Source organism: Anabrus simplex, chromosome 1 (assembly GCF_040414725.1).
Source record: "Anabrus simplex isolate iqAnaSimp1 chromosome 1, ASM4041472v1, whole genome shotgun sequence".
In the NCBI taxonomy this organism is placed as follows: Eukaryota; Metazoa; Arthropoda; class Insecta; order Orthoptera; family Tettigoniidae; genus Anabrus; species Anabrus simplex.
Genome location: NC_090265.1, coordinates 442,364,545 through 442,384,629, shown reverse-complemented (window position 1 = coordinate 442,384,629; position 20,085 = coordinate 442,364,545). Strand labels below are relative to the sequence as shown.

At 39.0% G+C, this 20,085-nt stretch overlaps 1 protein-coding gene across 1 annotated transcript in view; it reads right to left on the bottom strand.

Moving 5' to 3' along the window:
• The window catches only part of LOC137496928 (probable peptidoglycan muropeptide transporter SLC46), a 63,530-nt gene that overhangs the window by 3,543 nt on the left and 39,902 nt on the right, over positions 1–20,085 (bottom strand). Inside the window, exon 3 of the mRNA XM_068225003.1 lies at positions 7,529–7,685. Within this exon, the coding sequence (XP_068081104.1) occupies positions 7,529–7,685 (157 nt within the window). The remainder of the gene's footprint in view (positions 1–7,528; positions 7,686–20,085) is intronic.

Genomic DNA, 20,085 nt, shown 5'->3' with positions numbered 1-20,085 from the left:
ATGGGAGTACATATGAAAAGACGGGCCATAAATTTACAGATATCAAACAAGACCTTGTAATCATGAATAGACTAAATAAAGGAAGACTGATGAATAGTTTAGAAAATATTCACATTTTTCTGGATAAGTTAATTAATAAGGACAAGAACTTATATGAAATGAATGAACAAAGAAATTGAGATATATGGAATTATTAGGTAGGAATCATATATGCCCAGCAATTGTAACAGGCAATCACGAGGCCGCTACATCACAGACAGAAGCCACCTCCTCGCGTGAAACAACAAATGACGACATGTCCTCGCTTACCCTCCCCCCTCCGAATCAAGCTAGCATACAGACATCATCACACCGCTACTACACAAGGTCGAGGATAGCAGAATCAGACCCACACCCGTAATTAAGGGAAGTAAAGGAAGTAAATTAGACAGGGGTAAGTTCAAAATTTCTCAATTAATTTCCATTATTCTAAACAGTTTCCTTAGGCAACACATCCCCAGGTGATTTTAACTAATAGATGCATATTTCTTTCTGCCGGTTACAGATCGTACAACAAGCTATCCGACTTGACGAGTTTATGAATACAAAAATTGTTTAATTCAACCAACAGTGGACACACACTTTTCACTTAGAAAAAGGATACGCAAGAGAATCACGCTTCATAGTACAGTACAAAAATGACGCGGAAGAAACAAGAAGTCAAGTAAAGAAGAAACAGACTCCAGCAAAAAACTTTTCTTCAGGATCATAACACTAAAAAATCTTTTAGTTTTTTAAACAAGTGATTTTATTAAGCCTTCAGGACTTAAAATGAAACCAAAGACATTCTAGTCCATAGAGAGTATTTTTAATTTATTTTAAGTTTAACGTCCTAGTAACAATCGCCCCCCCTCCAACCCATACGTCCCTTACTAACACCAGTTTTTTAATGACAACTATGTGATTGTTGTATGCTGTTTTTATCTAAGCTTTTATGTAAGCAACTGATGATAATCGCAAAGCGATCGAAACATGTCCTGATATAATTAATGTTTTTATAAGTAGCCAAAGGCTAAATAAAAAGAAAGGTATCCATTAGGTGGAAACATTTTTATATATTGATTAGATTACATTATCAATACGGCAATTAAGCGGACAGTTTGTAATTCTAGGACCTTATCGGCTAAAGAGGCCAAATATTCCATCTATAAACTTGAGGGTTTGGCAGTTTTGTTTGCACTAGAGAAGTTCCGACTCTACCTGGAACATGTCGATTTTGACCTAAAAACGGATAACCAAGCCTTAAGTTGGATTTTAGGTAGACCTCGTCGTACTGGTCGTATAGCCCGCTGGGCCATCAGGATTTCTGCTTTCCAATTTGATGTGAGGCATATTAGAGGATCTGAAAATGTAAGTTGCGGATGGACTAAGCCGCATGTTTTCTCATGAAGTGGAGACGACTGAACAGGAAGATAGTTCTTCTCTTCCCACGCCCATACCTTCGGGGATTAATGCTATTCTAACTGACATCCGTATGTTATTTCGGGATATTGAAAAATATCAACGTGAAGATCCTGTGCTGATTCCTATTATGGAAACCCTTTCTTCTGGGGAACATGTGGTCCCTTATGTGTTGAGGAATGGGGTTTTGTGTTGCCCTTCGAGGCACGATTAAAATATGAAAGTAGTAGTTCCAGCTGTGCTTGTGCCTATGATCTTCAAGTACTATCATGAGACCCCATGGGGGGGGGGGGGGGGCACTGAGGCATCTTCAAAACTCTGGAAAAGATCCGAGAGATGTTTATTTGGAAAGGTATGGATGGTGAAATCAGAGGATTGGTAAAAGCTTGTAAATCTTGCTTACTCAGTAAGCCCACCTTGTCCACTAAGCTAGGTTTATTGTCATCTCATCAAGCTTCTCACCCCATGGAACGTCTATATATAGACTACGTTGGACCTTTCCCACAATCCAAGGGGAACGGAAATAAATTTATTCTGGTGTGTGTAGACGGTTTCACTAGATTTTCTTGGTTATTTCCGACTAAGTTGACAACTGCGCAGTCTACAATATCTTGTTTGAATACTATTTCTGCTTCTTTTGGTCCTTGTCAATATATAGTTTCTGATAATCTAAGGCATTCACATCTAACTTATTCCACAAATTCTGTTTTGACCTGTCTATCTCACACGTAACCACTCCAGCTTATTACCCTCAAACGTCTCTGGCTGAGCGAGTCAATCGTAATCGCATTTCATCATGAAGATCATTTCAGATGGGATACTTCTCTGCATTGGTTAGTTTTTGCTCTAAATTCGGCAGTTCATGAGTCACACAAATTCACTTCAGCATCTCTCGTGTTTAAGTTTGTCCCTAACCCGCCGCTCTCTAATCTTTGGTCACTTAATGATATATTACCGGAGACAATAGATCCCAATAATATTAGAGATCTATGGAAGAAGGCTAAAACCAATCTTAAAGTTTCCCATGAAAAGGTTAGAGAAAGATATGATCGTGGACAGAGGCCCACCAATTTAAAAGTTGGAGATCAGGTCATGGTTAAAAATTTTGTTCCTGCGGGCAAGCTTGCGCCCAGATTCCATGGGCCGTGCATCATTCTAGATTTTCTAACACCGGTTACAATATTGGTTAGTAACCCAACCACGGAGAGGATATTTAGGGTTCACCTTTCTCAGGTGAACCCTGTGTAAATTCAGGGTTGTTTTACATTTGCCACTAAACATTGGCAGGAGTCGAAGGTTATCTTTCCTTTTAAGAAGCGTTGTCCATCTTAAAATATATTTAATGACAATAGGGATGCCTTTTGTTCTTATTATAATAAGTATCTAGTGAGATTTCTGCTGTAAAACCTTACCCTCTGATAAAAATTCCTTCATCCACGCATTGCTGTCACACACGCACAATCAACGCCGCCCGCCCCTCTCCCTCCTGCAAATAAAGACTGTACTCTCAAACTCCAGCAAAACAATCTGTCACCCAGATATTATTGTTTCAGTACCCCCCTCAGCCGTTGGCGGCCGTGTCTCAACATCTGGCGAGCGATACCGGAGTGGGGTAAAGGCCCACTCCACTTTAGTGAAGTCTCCTTCTGAACAGCACGCCGGAGCTCCATCTTTCCGGCAAGGGCTGAAGTGCGGTAACTCCACCGCCAACTCATCTGGGGACTGCACATCTACATCTGATCTGCAGCAACCATCACCACGACCACCTCTCTCATAGTAATGGGAGAGACGTATCTGAGGGTACTTGGGGAGTCCGAGGGACCTCGCCTGAGTATCGGCAGCGGCGGCCGGTCTTGACGTCAAACTTAATTGCCATATCATAAACTTCTACGATGGCATGAAGACTTCCTAACTAGTTTCACAACCTTTTTTTTTCCAAAAAGAGACTTTACCAGATATTTCTCATCTATAAAATTTCAATGTGAAAATTTTCTTCTTTCAAATTTTTCTGTGTCACCCAAGGAAGGACCTTTGGGGAGGGGAGGTCTGTACCGGGTGGTACACCTCAACGCTGCACATTTAAAAGAAGCGCCTTAAGGAATGCTATCTCTCATACAAAACGTGAAACAACTAATTCATGAAGTTGGGACATAAACGAGAAGATGTCACCATTGAATTATTGAGTAATGTGTTATTTTGAAGTTGCCTAAACTGACAGGATTTATTTTTTTGTGTTTGTTTACTTCAAGAAGTTTGAATGTTTCTCCATAGATGTCCTTACAAAAACTGTGGTCATGCACTCTGGTGCACGGTGGAAGAACAAGTGATTTAAAGAAGTTTTGTGTTATTATGTTTTCTCAACTAAATTAACTTTCATTATTTCGTTATTTCAAGGTTTGCAACACTTCTTTCTCATTCCACCAGCTTTTGAATCTGGCCAATCAGGAATTTTCTGTACGTAATTATTTTTCAACCAATAATAGGCTTCTTGTACCTTTTGAATTTGCCAATAAAAATGAGAGGGTGTGTCTGGATTTAGTCCAGAACCCTCTCGAACTATCTCCCCGGGTATAGAAGCGGCAGATTTTTCAAGCTATCTTGTCTTATTGATCGTCGTCTTACTGAGTGTGTGTGTTATGACAGGAGGAGGCCCGGCTCATTCTTCGCCAGGCAGTTCAACAGCCCAGGTAATGGCCACCAGCCTTATATTTCTGTAGCTACCTTTGCAGACTTACACGAGGGGAAGGTTCTAATTTCTAACTATGTAACTACCTATTTTCTAAAATGTAAACCTTCTTTTGGCTAATGTAAAATTTCATAAAGACTTAAACTGTAAATCGGGGGTAGAGAGTGCGTTACCCTCTCGAGTTCCCCTTCAATTTATCTGGAGGTGACTATGATTTTGTAACTGTTTCTCCTTTCTGTAAAGCATTAAATTAACCTTCATTCTAGTCACCTCAGTAGCAGGCTCTGCATCATCGAGCCGCGAGCCCAATTAGAGTTTTATACTTAATTTTCTAGGAGCGCAAGTATACACCTCCATACATTTTGTGTTCGGGCCAGTAATTTAACCTGTTCTCCTTTCCATGAAGGCCCAGTAGTTTTCGTAATAGATACTCCTGTGAAAAAATGGTAAATTATAGGTTGGGCCTAGCGAGGCCAGAAATTTGTAACTTTTTTTTGGTGTAATGTTGTCTTGAGCGGGCTGTAAGAAATTGGGATCGCAGTCTCCTTAGTTAAAGTTGGAGAGCATGTAAGCTCTTTTTTGAGATTGCTAATTTTACTGTAAAATTGAAGGGTGCCTTTGGAAGGCTGTATCTGTAACCTTTGGAGCAAAGTGCTCTTGAATTGGGAGATTCTCTCCTCGTCCAACTAAATGCAATATTTGTGATGTTGTGAACTTGTAAATTTGGAGCTGGAAGCTCAGCACTTGTAATTTCCAAACTGCTATTTGTACCTGTAATCTTGTCATTTCACCTAGTGAAAATTGTGTTAAGTTTGTGATTTGAAAAGAAAAGAAATATAACCTTTATTTAAAGTTTTAAGTTAATCTTTGGTATAGTAGATAGACCCATTCAGCCCGCATCTTCTTTCACCTCTCTGGGATCCACTAAAGCACGGTAACAGTTTCGACCGGAAATCAATAAAACATCAAACGCTTACTTAATACGCTATTTATTGTTACAAATCAAATCAATTACTACTGATCTGCCTTTAGGGCAGTCGCCCAGGTGGCAGATTCCCTATCTGTTGTTTTCATAGCCTTTTCTTAAATGATTGCAAAGAAATTGGAAATTTATTGAACATCTCCTTTGGTAAGTTATTCCAATCCCTAGCTCCCCTTCCTATAAACGAATATTTGCCAAAATTTGTCGTCTTGAATTCCAACTTTATCTTCATATTGTGATCTTTCCTACTTTTAAAGACACCACTCAAACTTATTCGTCTACTGATGTCCTCCCAAGCCATCTCTCCACTGACAGCTTGGAACATACTACTTAGTTAAGCAGCTCGTCTCCTTTCTCGCAAGTCTTCCCAGCCCAAACTTTGCAACATTTTTGTAACGCTACTCTTTTGTCGGAAATTGTCCAGAACAAATTGAGCGGCTTTTCTTTGAATTTTTTCCAGTTCTTGAATCAAGTAATCCTGGTGAGGGTCCCATACACTGGCACCATACTCTAGCTGGGGTCTTACCAGAGACTTATATGCCCTCTCCTTTACATCCTTACTACAACCCCTAAATACCCTCATAACCATGTGCAGAGATCTGTACTCTTTATTTACAATCATATTTATGTGATTACTCCAATGAAGATCTTTCCGTATATTGAGACCTAGGTATTTACAATGATCCCCAAAGGGAACTTTCACCCCATCAACGCAGGTTGTGAAACTCACAACCCGACTTCTAATCCGGTTATCATCATACCTTTGCCTACTGTCCATCTCACAACGTTATCGAGGTCAATTTGCAACAATTTATTACTCTGTACAGAATAACATCATCTGCAAAAAGCTTTATCTCTGATTCCACTTCTTCACACATATCATTGATATATATATATATAAGAAAACATAAAGGTCCAATAATACTGCCTTGAGGAATTCCCCTCTTAATTATTACAGAAACAGATAAAGCTTTGCCTACTCTAATTCTCTGAGTTCTGTTTTCTATAAACAAGCCACCCGTTCAGTCACTCTTTTGTCAAGTCCAATTGCACTCATTTTTTGCCAGTAGTCTCCCAAATGCCTTAGACAGGTCAATCGCAATACAATCCAATTGACCTCCTGTATCCAGGATATCTGCTATACTAGTCTTTAAACACAGACAAACACTTTCAACATAATAATTATAATAATGAGATTGCCTTTTGCTGATGAAATTGAAAATAAAAATTCAAGTTCTGTTTATGGAAAATACTTTTAAAATGATGTTTAATTTCATTTAACAAACATCTAGACAATGCTCCTTCTCCCTCTACTCAACAATGAATGATAACAGTGCACTTTCTGCATTATAAATACAATAAGTCTACACTATGAGTCGCGTATGGTTGAATAGAACGGAGACGGGTAACGTGAGGAACTGCATGCGATGAAACAACCGGATAGCCAGCTTGTCACTCACTGAGGGAGTGGAGGGGGGTAACAGTGGTGTGACAGAAGTGTGGATGAGTCCATTGAAAGGTACTGACAGGTAGGAAGTATAATAAACAGTGTTCACAGAATGATTGATCAAAATAAACAGAAATGGTTGAAACAACCAGACGCGATCCCTCATGGGTGAAAACATTGAGTAGTAGTAGAGGAGTGTTCACAGCTTACGGCTGTCTGCGGCCTGGTCATTCCAGCCCTGGAACTTTGGACTGTTAGATTGGCAGTGTAGTACTGTTCGTTAAAAGTGAGAAAATGTGTGGGTTTTCATTTGACTAAGTATTTCATATGACAGCATTGCTTTTAATTGCGACATTCCTGCTGGTGTCATTGTAATGACCTATGTTGATTTCAGTTGGGAAAACCACTAAGACAGTCTTCCTGAGGATGTAGAAAGGCAGGTGGAGAGTGTCAGCCATTATAATGAAAACTCCTCCAACTTGATCATGACTGATGGTAAGCAAGAGGGCCTACCATTATAATGAAAATTCCCTAAACCAGTCTTCACATAAGAAAATATGTTTAGTGACTTCCCTGTTGCGTTTCTAGGGCAACGTTAAGAGCTATGCAATTTAATACAATCTTACTCACAATGTGTACACTACCTAAACTAGAATTCTGTATACAATATAGAATTCCATAGCGAAGCACGAGTACATCAGCTATATTAAAAAAATTATAAACAGCTTAATTCTCAAAATTTGTGTGTATACTTTCTTTCTACCTTACTATCTACAAATATCCACACTTGTTAACACAAAATAATAGGAGACTAGCAATGTTTTTGACTCATTTAAATGAATTTGTTGCAGATTCAAAAGATACTTTGCTATTTTAACTGATATTGAAATTTCCAAGTTTGAACTTCCCTTTTTAAAGTGTTAAGTGATTTAGTATGGATTATAAACTACTTCTTGAATTTCATTCTACTTACAAAAGCATCAGAGCATCAAATGAGAATATCCCTGCAGACAGAAGTAAATAAGCTCCAGGAAATATATTCAGTGTTGCAGTGTAGAGTAGTGTGTACACAGCGCTGGATGCCAGAGGTGTCAATGCTTCCAGTGATGCCAGCAAGGAGAACACTTTCCCTGGCAAAAAAAAAAAAAAATATATATATATATATATATATATAAACCAACAAGTCATAAGGAAAATATTTAACTTACCTTATAAGCAACATGGATATAGAACCACATGAAATAGTTGGAGAAAGTAATTTCTACTAAGTGTTCAAAATAGTATTTCATCAGTATGAGATGTTGATCAACAAACTGATCCTGATGAAGGATCCATCCCATTTGAGCAAAGCGAGGTCATTTTCTGGCAAGTTTTCACTTCAAAATAAAAAGACTGAGGTTTCCACCTTTTCCATACCTATTATAATCAAATTAGTGATTAAATTACATTACTATTGAAATTTGCAGGACATGTTTTGTCCCTTAGAGACATCATCAGTTGCTTATTTCTTGCATAGATTAAAAATAGACATATACCTGGTAGTAAAGAGTCGTTAAACACTTATGATTCCTATATTGACAAAGATGCAATTGTGTTCAATAAAATCAGAAAAAATAGTGCTTAAAACTAATGATTAGAGTCTTTCTGTTTTAAAGAAACTTAAAATTACACTTTTAAAAAATCTGCAGTAGAATTGTCCTTGTAAAAAACTGGTCCTGTTTTAAAGCCATTATTATGATAATCTTGCAGATAATTCAAAAAATGATGATTGAGGTGACAAATTAATCTAATATATATAGAAGAGGGGACTCCTCAAGGTCGAAACAAAGGTTGTATTATATAACATAGATATTTGAAACCACTGTGGAAAATGTTGCAGAATGCAATATTCAAACTGGGAGTCCTCTTTTTATTTTATACAGCTGATGCCCCTCAAGAGGCGTGAGCGGTCTTAGCAGCGGCAGTTGCTTGTCGTTCAGATATGGAAAGCTCTTGGCCCATGGGATTTGTAGTTTCTGCACCCCTTTAGGCCTCTAGCAGCGTAATGGCCAATGACGGCCGCTGCAGCAGTGTCTGACCAATGCACGGCAGCCCTCAACCCGTCAGGTTGTTTGTCAACAAACGGGGTGGGGTCACAATGGATCGGTCCTCCTTCAGCTCCACTCCACAAAACAGTGAACACACCACAATATATTATAATTTTATCCAAGGGAAATATGAGTGGACATGAGATGACACCTTTATCATGTAGCCTAATACAAAAGCATAGATAAATCAAAGAGACATTATGAGAAAGATCATTACTAAAATACATATTTTCAGTAGTTCCTAATCCTACCGCATATACAAATGGACAATAACAAAATATAACTAAAGGGTGACTTTTTCCATTGCAGGACTACTCCATGCAAAACGGCCTCCTGCACCTAGCTGATAACTTCAGTGAATGGGAGTCAGAAAGTCTGCACCTGTGATTGTTGTGGTAAATTATTACTAATAAACACTTAAAAGGTAAATCTATTCACCTGTAGTCATTCAAACAGAGGAATAGGAAATTCCCATTTGCTGAGAAAGATACCACAATGATTTTTCCAGAGCATGTCCTACGTTATCTACAGTTTCTTGTGTGAATTTCACTTACGACTGTGTACAATTTTTATCACAAATACTTCCCATTAAAAAAAAAAAAAAAAAAAGTTTGCCAATCTGTGAATCGGACTTTAACAACTTAGAATCATAACTTTTAAGAGAATTTATGTTATTGGTTCCACCTTTCAATACAATTTAAACCTTACACTACAGTTGAATATTAAATTCAGAAATGTTTTCTTCCCATATATGTTTCAGCCCTCATTGGGCCATCCTCAGCTGGCTTCAACAATTGACAAAGACATCTTAAATACTACTAGAACTGTATAAAAACATGATACAAAAGTGATGACAATGAGTCATGAATGCTTAAAAGGTTCTTAAAAATGCAATTTAGCGTGACTGTCTTAAAAAATCCTCTTGTTACAATCTTGATAGAAATTCAACAATATTGTTCCAATATGTTCTAGTTGTAAAATGGGCTGAATTTTGTATTGAGTTAAATTGTAGGGAACTCCTCAAAGAAAAGAAAACTAAATGAGTATGTTGGTGGATATTGATAAAATGAGGCTAAAAGTAACTGAGTAAATGATGATGCTGTGTACTTACTCCCCGTTCTTCGGCCTCTGTCTTGTCCACACTTTATTTAGTTCTTGATTCTGACATACTTAGTAATCCATCAAAAACGATGTTGTTTCTATCAGAGATTTTGTTAAGATTGAATTTAGGGTTAAATCTTTGGGCGAGATGTATGTGGGGTTGTTCTCATATATATTGAGCAATGCCTTTATTAGCTATGGGTGAAATGTCCAAGTCTTGGTTAATGGAAGTAAAGGAGTGATTAAAATCACTCATATGGTCACTCATAGCTGAAAATCTACTGTATTTCTTGGTGTTCACGTGTTATTTATACCGAGTTGAAAAACTCTCCCTACTTGACCAATGTGATTGGCGTCACACTGGAAACATTCTAGTTTGTAAACATCAGAATCCCAATTATTTATTGTTATGGTTGAAAATGTGTGTGCTATAGAAAAGCTTAGCAATGGTATTGACAGTTCTGAATGCAATGTTAGGACCATGCCTTTCAAATATATTTGTTATCAGATGAACATTACTATTGTTGAAGGAGAAGGTGAGAACATTTTTCTTGGTTCTTTTATCAGCATGGTGAAGACGGGGAGTAAGTACATAGTGTCAATTTACGCATTTTCTTTTAGCCTTGTGTTGTCAACTTCCACCAACATACTCATTTAGTTTGTTTGTTTTTTCCCTAGACTCCAACAGGCGTAAGAACTGCCAGTAATTCTGACACTTGATTTTCCGTGTTGACATTTTTCATTTACAATAAGTTGAGAGAAAGTCCACCTAATCAATACATATTTTACCACTAGAACAGGAGAAGGGGTCAAAATGACACCGACCTTCTATTTTTCTTATATCATTTCTCTTCCAATATCTTTATTTTTTATAGGTTTTTGTCCTGTTTACGGTGATGTATCACACCCAGCAAAATATTCACATTGTCATAGATTTTTTATATGGCATACCCTGGACAGTGGAAGGGGTCAGTTTGATACCTGTAAAATTCCTTATTACAATGCAGCAGTTTGCATTGCCAGACAACAGTGTGTACCCAGCCTGGACTTTTAGTATTGTTGAGCACTTACAGTCAGAAGAGTGTTCCAGTTAGCAGGATTATTTTATTCCTCTTACCATGTATTTTTCCACTGAAAAGAAAATTCAGATGTTGAGTCTGAATGTGAACTATCCAATTCAGAAGACGATTTTTTGCTTGAGACAAGCAAGACTAGTGAGGACGAAGATCATGATTATCAACAGGAGAAGCAAAAATTACTAATCTGCCTCCAAACTCACCTCATATGTCTCAATCTGAGTTAGATGCTCGAGACGGAACTGAGTGGGAGATTTTTGTGCGTTGAACATCCTGATAGAGCGTGGAGGTCCCACTACAGTACATATGCTTACCACCGAGTTCTAGACTCTGTCGTCTCCTTATTGATGAATCGATGCTTCACCTAATGAAATGACACACAGATTCAATCACTCGGAAAGAACTGGAGAACACAGACTGGACTGAGTCGCTTGAGGAGTTTTAGGCTATGATTGCAATAATGTATACCTGTGGTCTTCTGTGTTCTAAAGATGTGTCTGGGGATGATCTATGCTCATGTTTTTGAGGACAGCAATTCATGAAGGGCACAATGTCAAGAGATATTTTTCGAGTGCTTCTCAGATTCATCAATTTCAACAAGAGCTAAGCGCTTACCAGCTAACAGGTTCACTCTTGTCTCTGAAATCTGGGACAAATTCTGTGGAAAATTCCCTTTACTGTTACCTCCCAAATGAAAATATTACAGTCAATGAACAGTTATTTCCCAGCAAAACCAGGTGCAGATTTGTCCCATTTATGACAAACAAGCCCAACACATATGAACTCAAATTCTGGATTGCTGCAGTTGTGGCCACAAAATAAATCTGCAATTCCATTCCATACATTGGGAAGGTCAACGCGCGTCCGGACAAGCAGCCACTGGAAATGAACATTGTGCTTTGCCTTATGGAGCCATTTCTAAACCAAGGAAATAAGTGACAACAATCAGCTTCTTCACATCCCTCCAACTTGTTAAGAAGCTCCAAGACATAATACTTCGTTGGTGGAAACAATCAACCCCATTTGTTGTGAAATCCCTACTGAGGTGAAGGAATCCAAGCCTAAATTATACACTACAATGACCTTGCGACAGACTGGGAAACCACAACGCACCTTGACAGTGTACCAAGGGAAGAAGAACAAGAATGTTCTCCTTCTTTGCATACAGCATGCTCTAGTAGCAATGAGCACAGAACAAAAGAAGCCAGAAACTGTAACTTTCTACAACAGCACAAAACATGGGGTAGGTATGGTCGACCAAATGTCTTGTAAATACACTGCCTGACAAAAAAAGTTAAGCACCCAGGAGTGGTCCAATATTATCCCACTTCGATATACATGCATACCATTGATGTGTGGGTAAATGTTAGATTTACAAGGAACTGTAATGTGTAGAGAGCCCACCAGAGTGCATTCGTGATGGCACCGTCCTGTTATTGACAAGTTGTTACCATTACATGTTATCATTCTCATGTTTAGGTCCGTATTGAAATGTACAATGAAGTCAAATAAATATTAAAGTTTATTTATTCCACCTATTCAATACATAAAAAGAGATTTTAATAATGAATTAAATCTGTAAATAAAATTATAGGGACATGTTTTGCCCTTTAATTAAGGGCATCTTCAGCCTTAATCTCAATCTGCAAGATAATTAATCAGGTACCTGATTGTAATTAAATTACATATGAATGTGAAGAAGATGTTGGAAATGAGCAATAGTTATGAAATTCTTATTATGAGGTCTTAATAAAGCCTAAAATACAAATAGTCGTAAATTTATACACACTCTTGAATGTCCTTGTTTAGAAATTGGTAACACCGAGCTTGATAGCTGCAGATTCACAATTAAGTATTTATTTTCCACCTAGTCGATACAATGATTGCTTAAGGCAATTTTTAATGGTCAAAAGTGGTACATGTTTCGTATATTATCAACATCTTCAGCCACATAACACTGTTTAGATGAAAAATGTATAAAATTGACAAAGTAATGCTTTAGAGGAAGTGTCCTTAAAATTAACATAAGATTGACAAGATTAAAACAAACAAATAACTCAAGAGAAAATATATAAATTATTTCTACAATAGAAAGCAGTCGTCAAGGAAACACTTGTACAATATTCCATAGAGAAATTGTCCTAATAAATATTCTTTTCTTAATAATTCATGAAAAAAGATCAATTTATAAATTAAAAATTATACAATTTATAAGTAATTATCGAAATGAAGAAATCCTGATATCACAGTGCGGCTCTTATTATTAATGTAGATGAAGATATAACTAATTCCTAGTTGTCAAATCTTATTAAGCCTGCTTTCCTTTGGAATAGTAACTCCTGTCATTCTTTCACAGTTTTGCGCCGGGTGTAATATTGATGATGCGTTCTTCCTTGCTCTTGCACCTGAGGAGGTGGAGGAGCGGGGGATATAGGTGTGTCAAGAACTTCCTTGCTGTCACCTATAGCTTCAACTGAGGAGGAATAAGTTGTAGGGCTATCTACATTAATAATAAGAGCCGCACTGTGATATCAGGATTTCTTCATTTCGATAATTACTTATAAATTGTATAATTTTTAATTTATAAATTGATCTTTTTTCATGAATTATTAAGAAAAGAATATTTATTAGGACAATTTCTCTATGGAATATTGTACAAGTGTTTCCTTGACGACTGCTTTCTATTGTAGAAATAATTTATATATTTTCTCTTGAGTTATTTGTTTGTTTTAATCTTGTCAATCTTATGTTAATTTTAAGGACACTTCCTCTAAAGCATTACTTTGTCAATTTTATACATTTTTCATCTAAACAGTGTTATGTGGCTGAAGATGTTGATAATATACGAAACATGTACCACTTTTGACCATTAAAAATTGCCTTAAGCAATCATTGTATCGACTAGGTGGAAAATAAATACTTAATTGTGAATCTATTGAAGTGCGATACGGACCATGAAGCTGATTTTATGTAATCTTGATAGCTGCAGACGCTTAAGTGCGGCCAGTATCCAGTATTCGGGAGATAGTAGGTTCGAACCCCACTGTCGGCAGCCCTGAAAATGGTTTTCCGTGGTTTCCCATTTTCACACCAGGCAAATGCTGGGGCTGTACCTTAATTAAGGCCGCGGCCGCTTCCTTCCCACTCCTAGCCCTTTCCCGTCCCATCGTCGCCATAAGACCTATCTGTGTTGGTGCGACGTAAAGCAAAAAAAAAAAAAAGAAATTGGTAACAAATTTTATACTGGTAGTTTATAAGAACGTAAATTTTGTAAAGTGGCGTCTTGTGGAGGTTGAGGGCGTTAGAGGGAACTTTTGGATCTTAAACAGATTGAATGTCACAATAATAATAAAAATGTAGTTGATAATTCCAAATGGAGTATTAATACATATTAAAGCTGGTAAAGAGACGTTTCCGTTGCTCACTTCAAGTAAGGTTTATAATAAATTGTTACATTGAAACATTGATAGTTGAGGGAGTTAGAAAAAATTTATCGGGTGTTAAACAGTTCAAACGTCAGGATAATGATGAAGAATGTAGTTAATAACTTAGAATGGAGTTTAAACACAATATTAAAAAATGAGTAAAGAGACGTTTCTGCTGTTCACTTCAAGTGGGGTTTATAATAATATGTGAAGTGATAAAACTGTAGTCTTCTAGAAGCATGAGAGAAGAAGAGTGCTTGAAGGTAAGTTGATGTCTTGAATGTTAGCTGGAAGGAATGGCACCACCAACTGATAGCATTTGACAGAGGCCGCATTGTGGGAGAGCATGATGCTGCTTGGTCGTATTGTGCAATTGCCAGGCATGTGGCCATTCAGGTGTCACAGATGTGAATGATTTGAATGACATGTGAAACAGTATTGAGGTAAGATGCGGAATTCTTGTATGTTTTCGGAAGAGGGATGTTCTGAATGTGAAACTTTATGTGTGTTCTGAATGACAGTCTGTACAAGTCACATGTGAATGAGTGGGAATTTTTTTTTTTTGAGGTTGGCAACAATGATATGTCTGTTCACTGATGAAGAGGTACCTCAGGAGGGATCTTCCAGTTGGCTAGATGCAATCTTCAAGATGATTGGTGCAAAGACAGTAAAGCAGCAGCAGTGGGAAAGGAATAGTTTTAAGGTAGGGGAGGAGGTCCTGTTGAGAGTTCCTCATCTATCCTCTGCAGATTAGAAGGAGATCCACAAATTTTTCAGGCTCAGTGAGGGCACATATGGTAATTGATCAGAGCAAGGTGGTTGGCACCTATAACATACATAACCTGAAACCTTATGCGAGATGACGGGAGTGGTTTATTGCAAGGAATTGAAGGAATGTTATTGAAAATATTTTTTCATTTCTTTGACAAGCCTGAGCTAAACAGTATTCCTGTTATAATTGTGATTTGCTGAATTGTCAGTATCTCAATTATTACAACAACATATTTATGATCAACATTTACATGACATCCAGGGAGTTGATATTTCCTTCCCTCCCCCCACCCGACCCCATATCCAACACAACGCCTGATATCCTCATACTCTCCCCTAACTGAGAACTATGACGTGTCTCCACCATTGTCTGGTCCCAAGTTCGGAATGGGAAAGAAGGAGGGTTAGCTGGCTTGGCAACCAGCTGCAAAAACTGCTAACGCCGAGTGTTGAGTGGCGGTAAATAACTCGATCCCCCATAGGGGCCAACGGTTTAGGGCAGATGAGCCCCTATGAGTGGGGTGATGGTCCCCTCAGTGTAGGAAATGACACTGGAACCCATCATCTCTGCATTTGGCCCAACGGCAAAATGGACGCAGGAACTTCCTTTTTGTGGTTCTCAATGTCTGTGGAGGCGGATGAGGTCATGTCAGACGGACTGGCTGTGAAGGCGCAACTCAGTGGTATTTCGAGTCTGCGGCAGTCCGTTGCAGTCATGGTACTAGAACCTGCAAGTCATATTTCACTTGTGCCGCAGGGTATAGTTCCGAGATCACAGTGTGTGGGTCACCACCTTCTAAGCTGCGATCCACCTTAAACAAAATCCCGCTTGTGGCAATTTTTCCTGCTGTCACGCCCTTCAACTCAAGTCCAACGGCGATGGGATACGGATGGTGGAGGCAGGATTTTGGGTAAAACTAGAAGCCTCTAGTTCGGACCTGCACGTTGGCAGCAGATGTGTGATGGTCATCTTTCTGAGACCCCGTGACTACTCTGGAATTTGGTCCTGCATCTGCGTTTGGGCAAGCCTGCTTAGGAGCACCGCTGCCCACTCTGAATGGGGAAGGCCCTAGAAAATGTGGGCTAAACATCAGTAGTCACACTGTCAGCTGGCTGGGAGGCCATACCCAGCGGGTCACTCTTTATGCGGTCGAGAAACGAAGATTACCAAAACTTTGATTATGGGAACCTGGAATGTTCGAACCCTACTTGATTTGAAAGACAATAACAGACCTGAGAGAAGAACAGTGCTTCTCACCCATGAGCTTGGATGAATCAACATTGATATTGCTGCCTTAAGTGAAACCAGACTGTCCAGCGAAAGTAAACTTACAGAGTTCAGCTCAGGTTACACAATCTTTTTTCTTTGCTAGTGGCTTTACATCGCACTGACACAGATAGGTCTTATGGTGACGATGGGATAGGAAAGGGCTAGGAGTAGGAAGGAAGCGGCCATGGCCTTAATTAAGGTACAGCCCCAGCATTTGCCTGGTGTGAAAATGGGAAACCACGGAAAACCATCTTCAGGGCTGCCGACAGTGCGATTCAAACCCGCTATCTCCCGGATGCACGCTCACAGCTGCGCGCTCCTAACCGCACAGCCAACTCGCCCGGTTACACAATCTTCTGGGAGGGAAAAGATCAGGGAGAACACCGCATTCATTCGCTGTGAATACTACATTGGTGAATTATTATCAGCTAACTCCAACCAGCATCAACAGCTCCCATGAATGCTCAATTGGATTAAGATCAGGGGATCTGGAGGCCGAATCTATGGTCCTAAATTCACTCAAGTGCTCTTCCAACCACCTGCGTGCCACCACAGAGCGGTGACAATGTTCATTGTCCTGTTCAAACAATGCATGTCCATTAGGGTACAGAAAGGGATACAGATGGTCTGAAAGAATGTCCACATAATGTACACCTGTCAGCACACTCTTCAGCCAGACAATGGGGCCTAGTTGCAACTGTGAGAATGGCGCCCAGACCAGAACTGAGCCATCTCCTGCCTGGACACTACCATGTTGACATGCAGGATCCATAGCTTCATGGGGCATACACCACTCTCTCACACACCCAACAACTCAATACAACTGGAACCGACATTCATCAGACCACACTGCATGCCGCCACTGCTCTGTGGTCCATTGCCAATGTTCGCGGACGCAAGCACGTCGTTAAGCTCTGTGTTGAGATATCAGCAAAGGAACACGAGTTGGTATTTGGCTGGTGAAGCCTGTACGGTGCAGTTGCCTCCTTACGGTCCTGGTAGAAATGGGTTCCTGACTCACAGTAGCCCGTCAAGTGCCCAGTATGGTTTTGAGGAGGCGACGTGTTGTCCGTTCGTTAAACACCTGTGGTCTTCCCGTGCAGCAGTTTACACAGGTGGTAACATTCTCTTGGTGATATTGAAGACCCAACCTCGACACTGTTGACCCTGGAAACCCAACTTTGTGTGTAATCTCCACGTTCAAAGTCGGTTAACTCACGATATGTTGCCATCTTCACGATACTGGTGTCTGTGACAGACTGCTCAGCTATGCCGCAGCTAGCCACAATGCTCAGGGGTCATGCACAGCGCATTTTCTAATGGGACACCCCTTTTGGCCACTCAGTGTATATACCGGTATGTACTTTTTTTTTTTGCACAACTACAATACAAATGACACAGTAAACTATCCCTTTAGACTTGTATAACAATAAAACAATTCTGTATCCTAGGCCTAAGATTTCCAAGTTGAGCTGATGGCCCACTCCTATAAGGGAGAATGAAAAAAATTAAAATAAAAAAGAAGAAGAAATGGAAAGAAAGAAAGAAAAAGAAAGAGATTAAAGTAAGACCGGAGCTGGTCCTGCACACAGTCCAGTACCAAAGATGTAAACAGAAATGTCTCTTTGCATTTTTAACTCCACGATTAAGTCTTCAAATACATGAGAATATCAGATGGTGAGTACAACACTCCAATCAATACTGATGATGAAAGTAGACTGATTTGTTACGTGCTTGGTTGGACCTATTTGCACCGATGTTCACTGAAGCAAATAGAACACACACACAGCATTACACTTTCTGGAACACTGTGGATAGCATGATGTCAGTGGTGACATGGAAGGTTTAATAATGCAGTGACACTGCGTTCAGTCTCTAAATAGCCTCAGTAGAAGATATCTGGTCTTGTTGGAGAATTACAAATTTCGATGGTGCTGACACGGTGAAGATTTTCAAGGTAGGACACAATCATTATGGGACTCAATACACTTAATACATCGACACACACAAACAAAAATACATGCAAATGTTCCTACACTTACACTCATACAGACCTCTTCCCCTCCACTTCCGGCCAGCCTTCAAGTGTGGGAAAGAGACGAGTAAGATGAAAACTTAAAAGCTTGGCCAACTGCACATGGATTTGTCCCACGAAGGACAAATCACCCAGTACTATCTTTATCAAGGATGGTTTAATTTAAATGGAACAGAACCATTTAAAAAGGCTTATTGCAGGTGATCATCTCTGTAGTTAAACAGGGTTTACCTTACTCTACAAGACATTCAGAGATGTGAGGCTGGAATCCAACAGCTTTCATAGACTATCTACAAGTATGGTTTCTCCCAGCACTTACTCCAAGAATATACTGAAAATACTTTCTTGAAGGTGGACAGTAGCTATCTCCTTCCCTGACCTAAAAATATATATTATATATGGCCCACTTGACATAGTAAAAATATGAGGGCTATTTTTTTCATCCTCCGATCATGGTGACCAAACAAGTGGAAGGGTGCGGGATCTGCTCGCTATGTTTCTGCAGATCTAACCCACTATAACATTTGCCATTGCCAGTTCAAAACATCAGTTGGAGTTGAGTTGTAGGCACTTAAACAAAGTCAGCATTATTGCTTTTCCTGCCAAGTGGGAGTTGCGCAGCATCATTCGATTTCTACAGGCAGAAGGGAGTAGTGCAGCAGAAATTCACTGCAGAATGAGCCATGCTTATGGTGCAAACCACATACTGCTGCAGTAATCCAACAGTTTCTTGCTCAATTTCAATGGAAAGTGTTCAATCACCCAGCACACAGCCCAGAGATAGCGCTGAGTGACTTTCACCTTTTTGACAGCTGAAGAAAGCTCTGGGAGTACAGCACTTCCACATCAAGGAAGTTGTTCAAGATGCCATGCAGACATATCTCAAACTTCTGTGAAGAGGGTATTGGAAAACTCAGCCATAGGTATGACAATAATATCTCAATCTTCACAGTGACTATGTGGAAAAGTAACTTAAATTGTACTTGAATCCTGGTAATAAAACAATTTTGTGATTCACACTCATCGTTATTTTATGCTCCATCAGTGACTGAAAAAGACAGTCCTCTTAAATTACCAATAAGCTTTCTGTTGCTATAGAATTCTTAATTTCTCTTATTTCCCTTGGATAAAATTATACTATATACAGGGTTGCTCAGCTAACCTGTCCACCTCAAATATCTTTTGATCCTTTAAAGATATTGATATTCTGTTTTCAAATTCTTAAATTGTAATAAGGGGCCCATAAAATACTGTCCAATTTGCCTCTATCACATGCATAATTAGTGAGAAAATGATAGCAACTTTGAATTTTTAAAAGAGACTAAAATTAATTTCAACCAACAGAACAACCAAGAACCGAGCGACAAGTTCAGTGATGTGTTAATTTTTCAAATCCGATGAGTACTTTTGGAGATACTAAATGGTTTCATATGTGGAATCATTACACAGAAAGAAATGTGCCATGCACTTTGACATTGAGCGCATAGTTCTCCTGCGTGATTCATGCCTTGTTGTTAAACACACAAACCTTGCCTTTATCTCGAGCAGGCCTGAAGAAACAACAGTATGTTGTACAGCATTTCGGAGTTACAAAGCTTTTATTTCATTGATGTTGAATCCGAAAGAAACTAGATTAGACACTGAAACTGTAATACTTCAAGTGCTTTATTGTCCTCCTCATGAGTACACAATACATGAAATGAAATCAACAATTTAGAAGTCCAATGAATGACCATGGTCATTTGAAAGAATGGATGCAAAAATC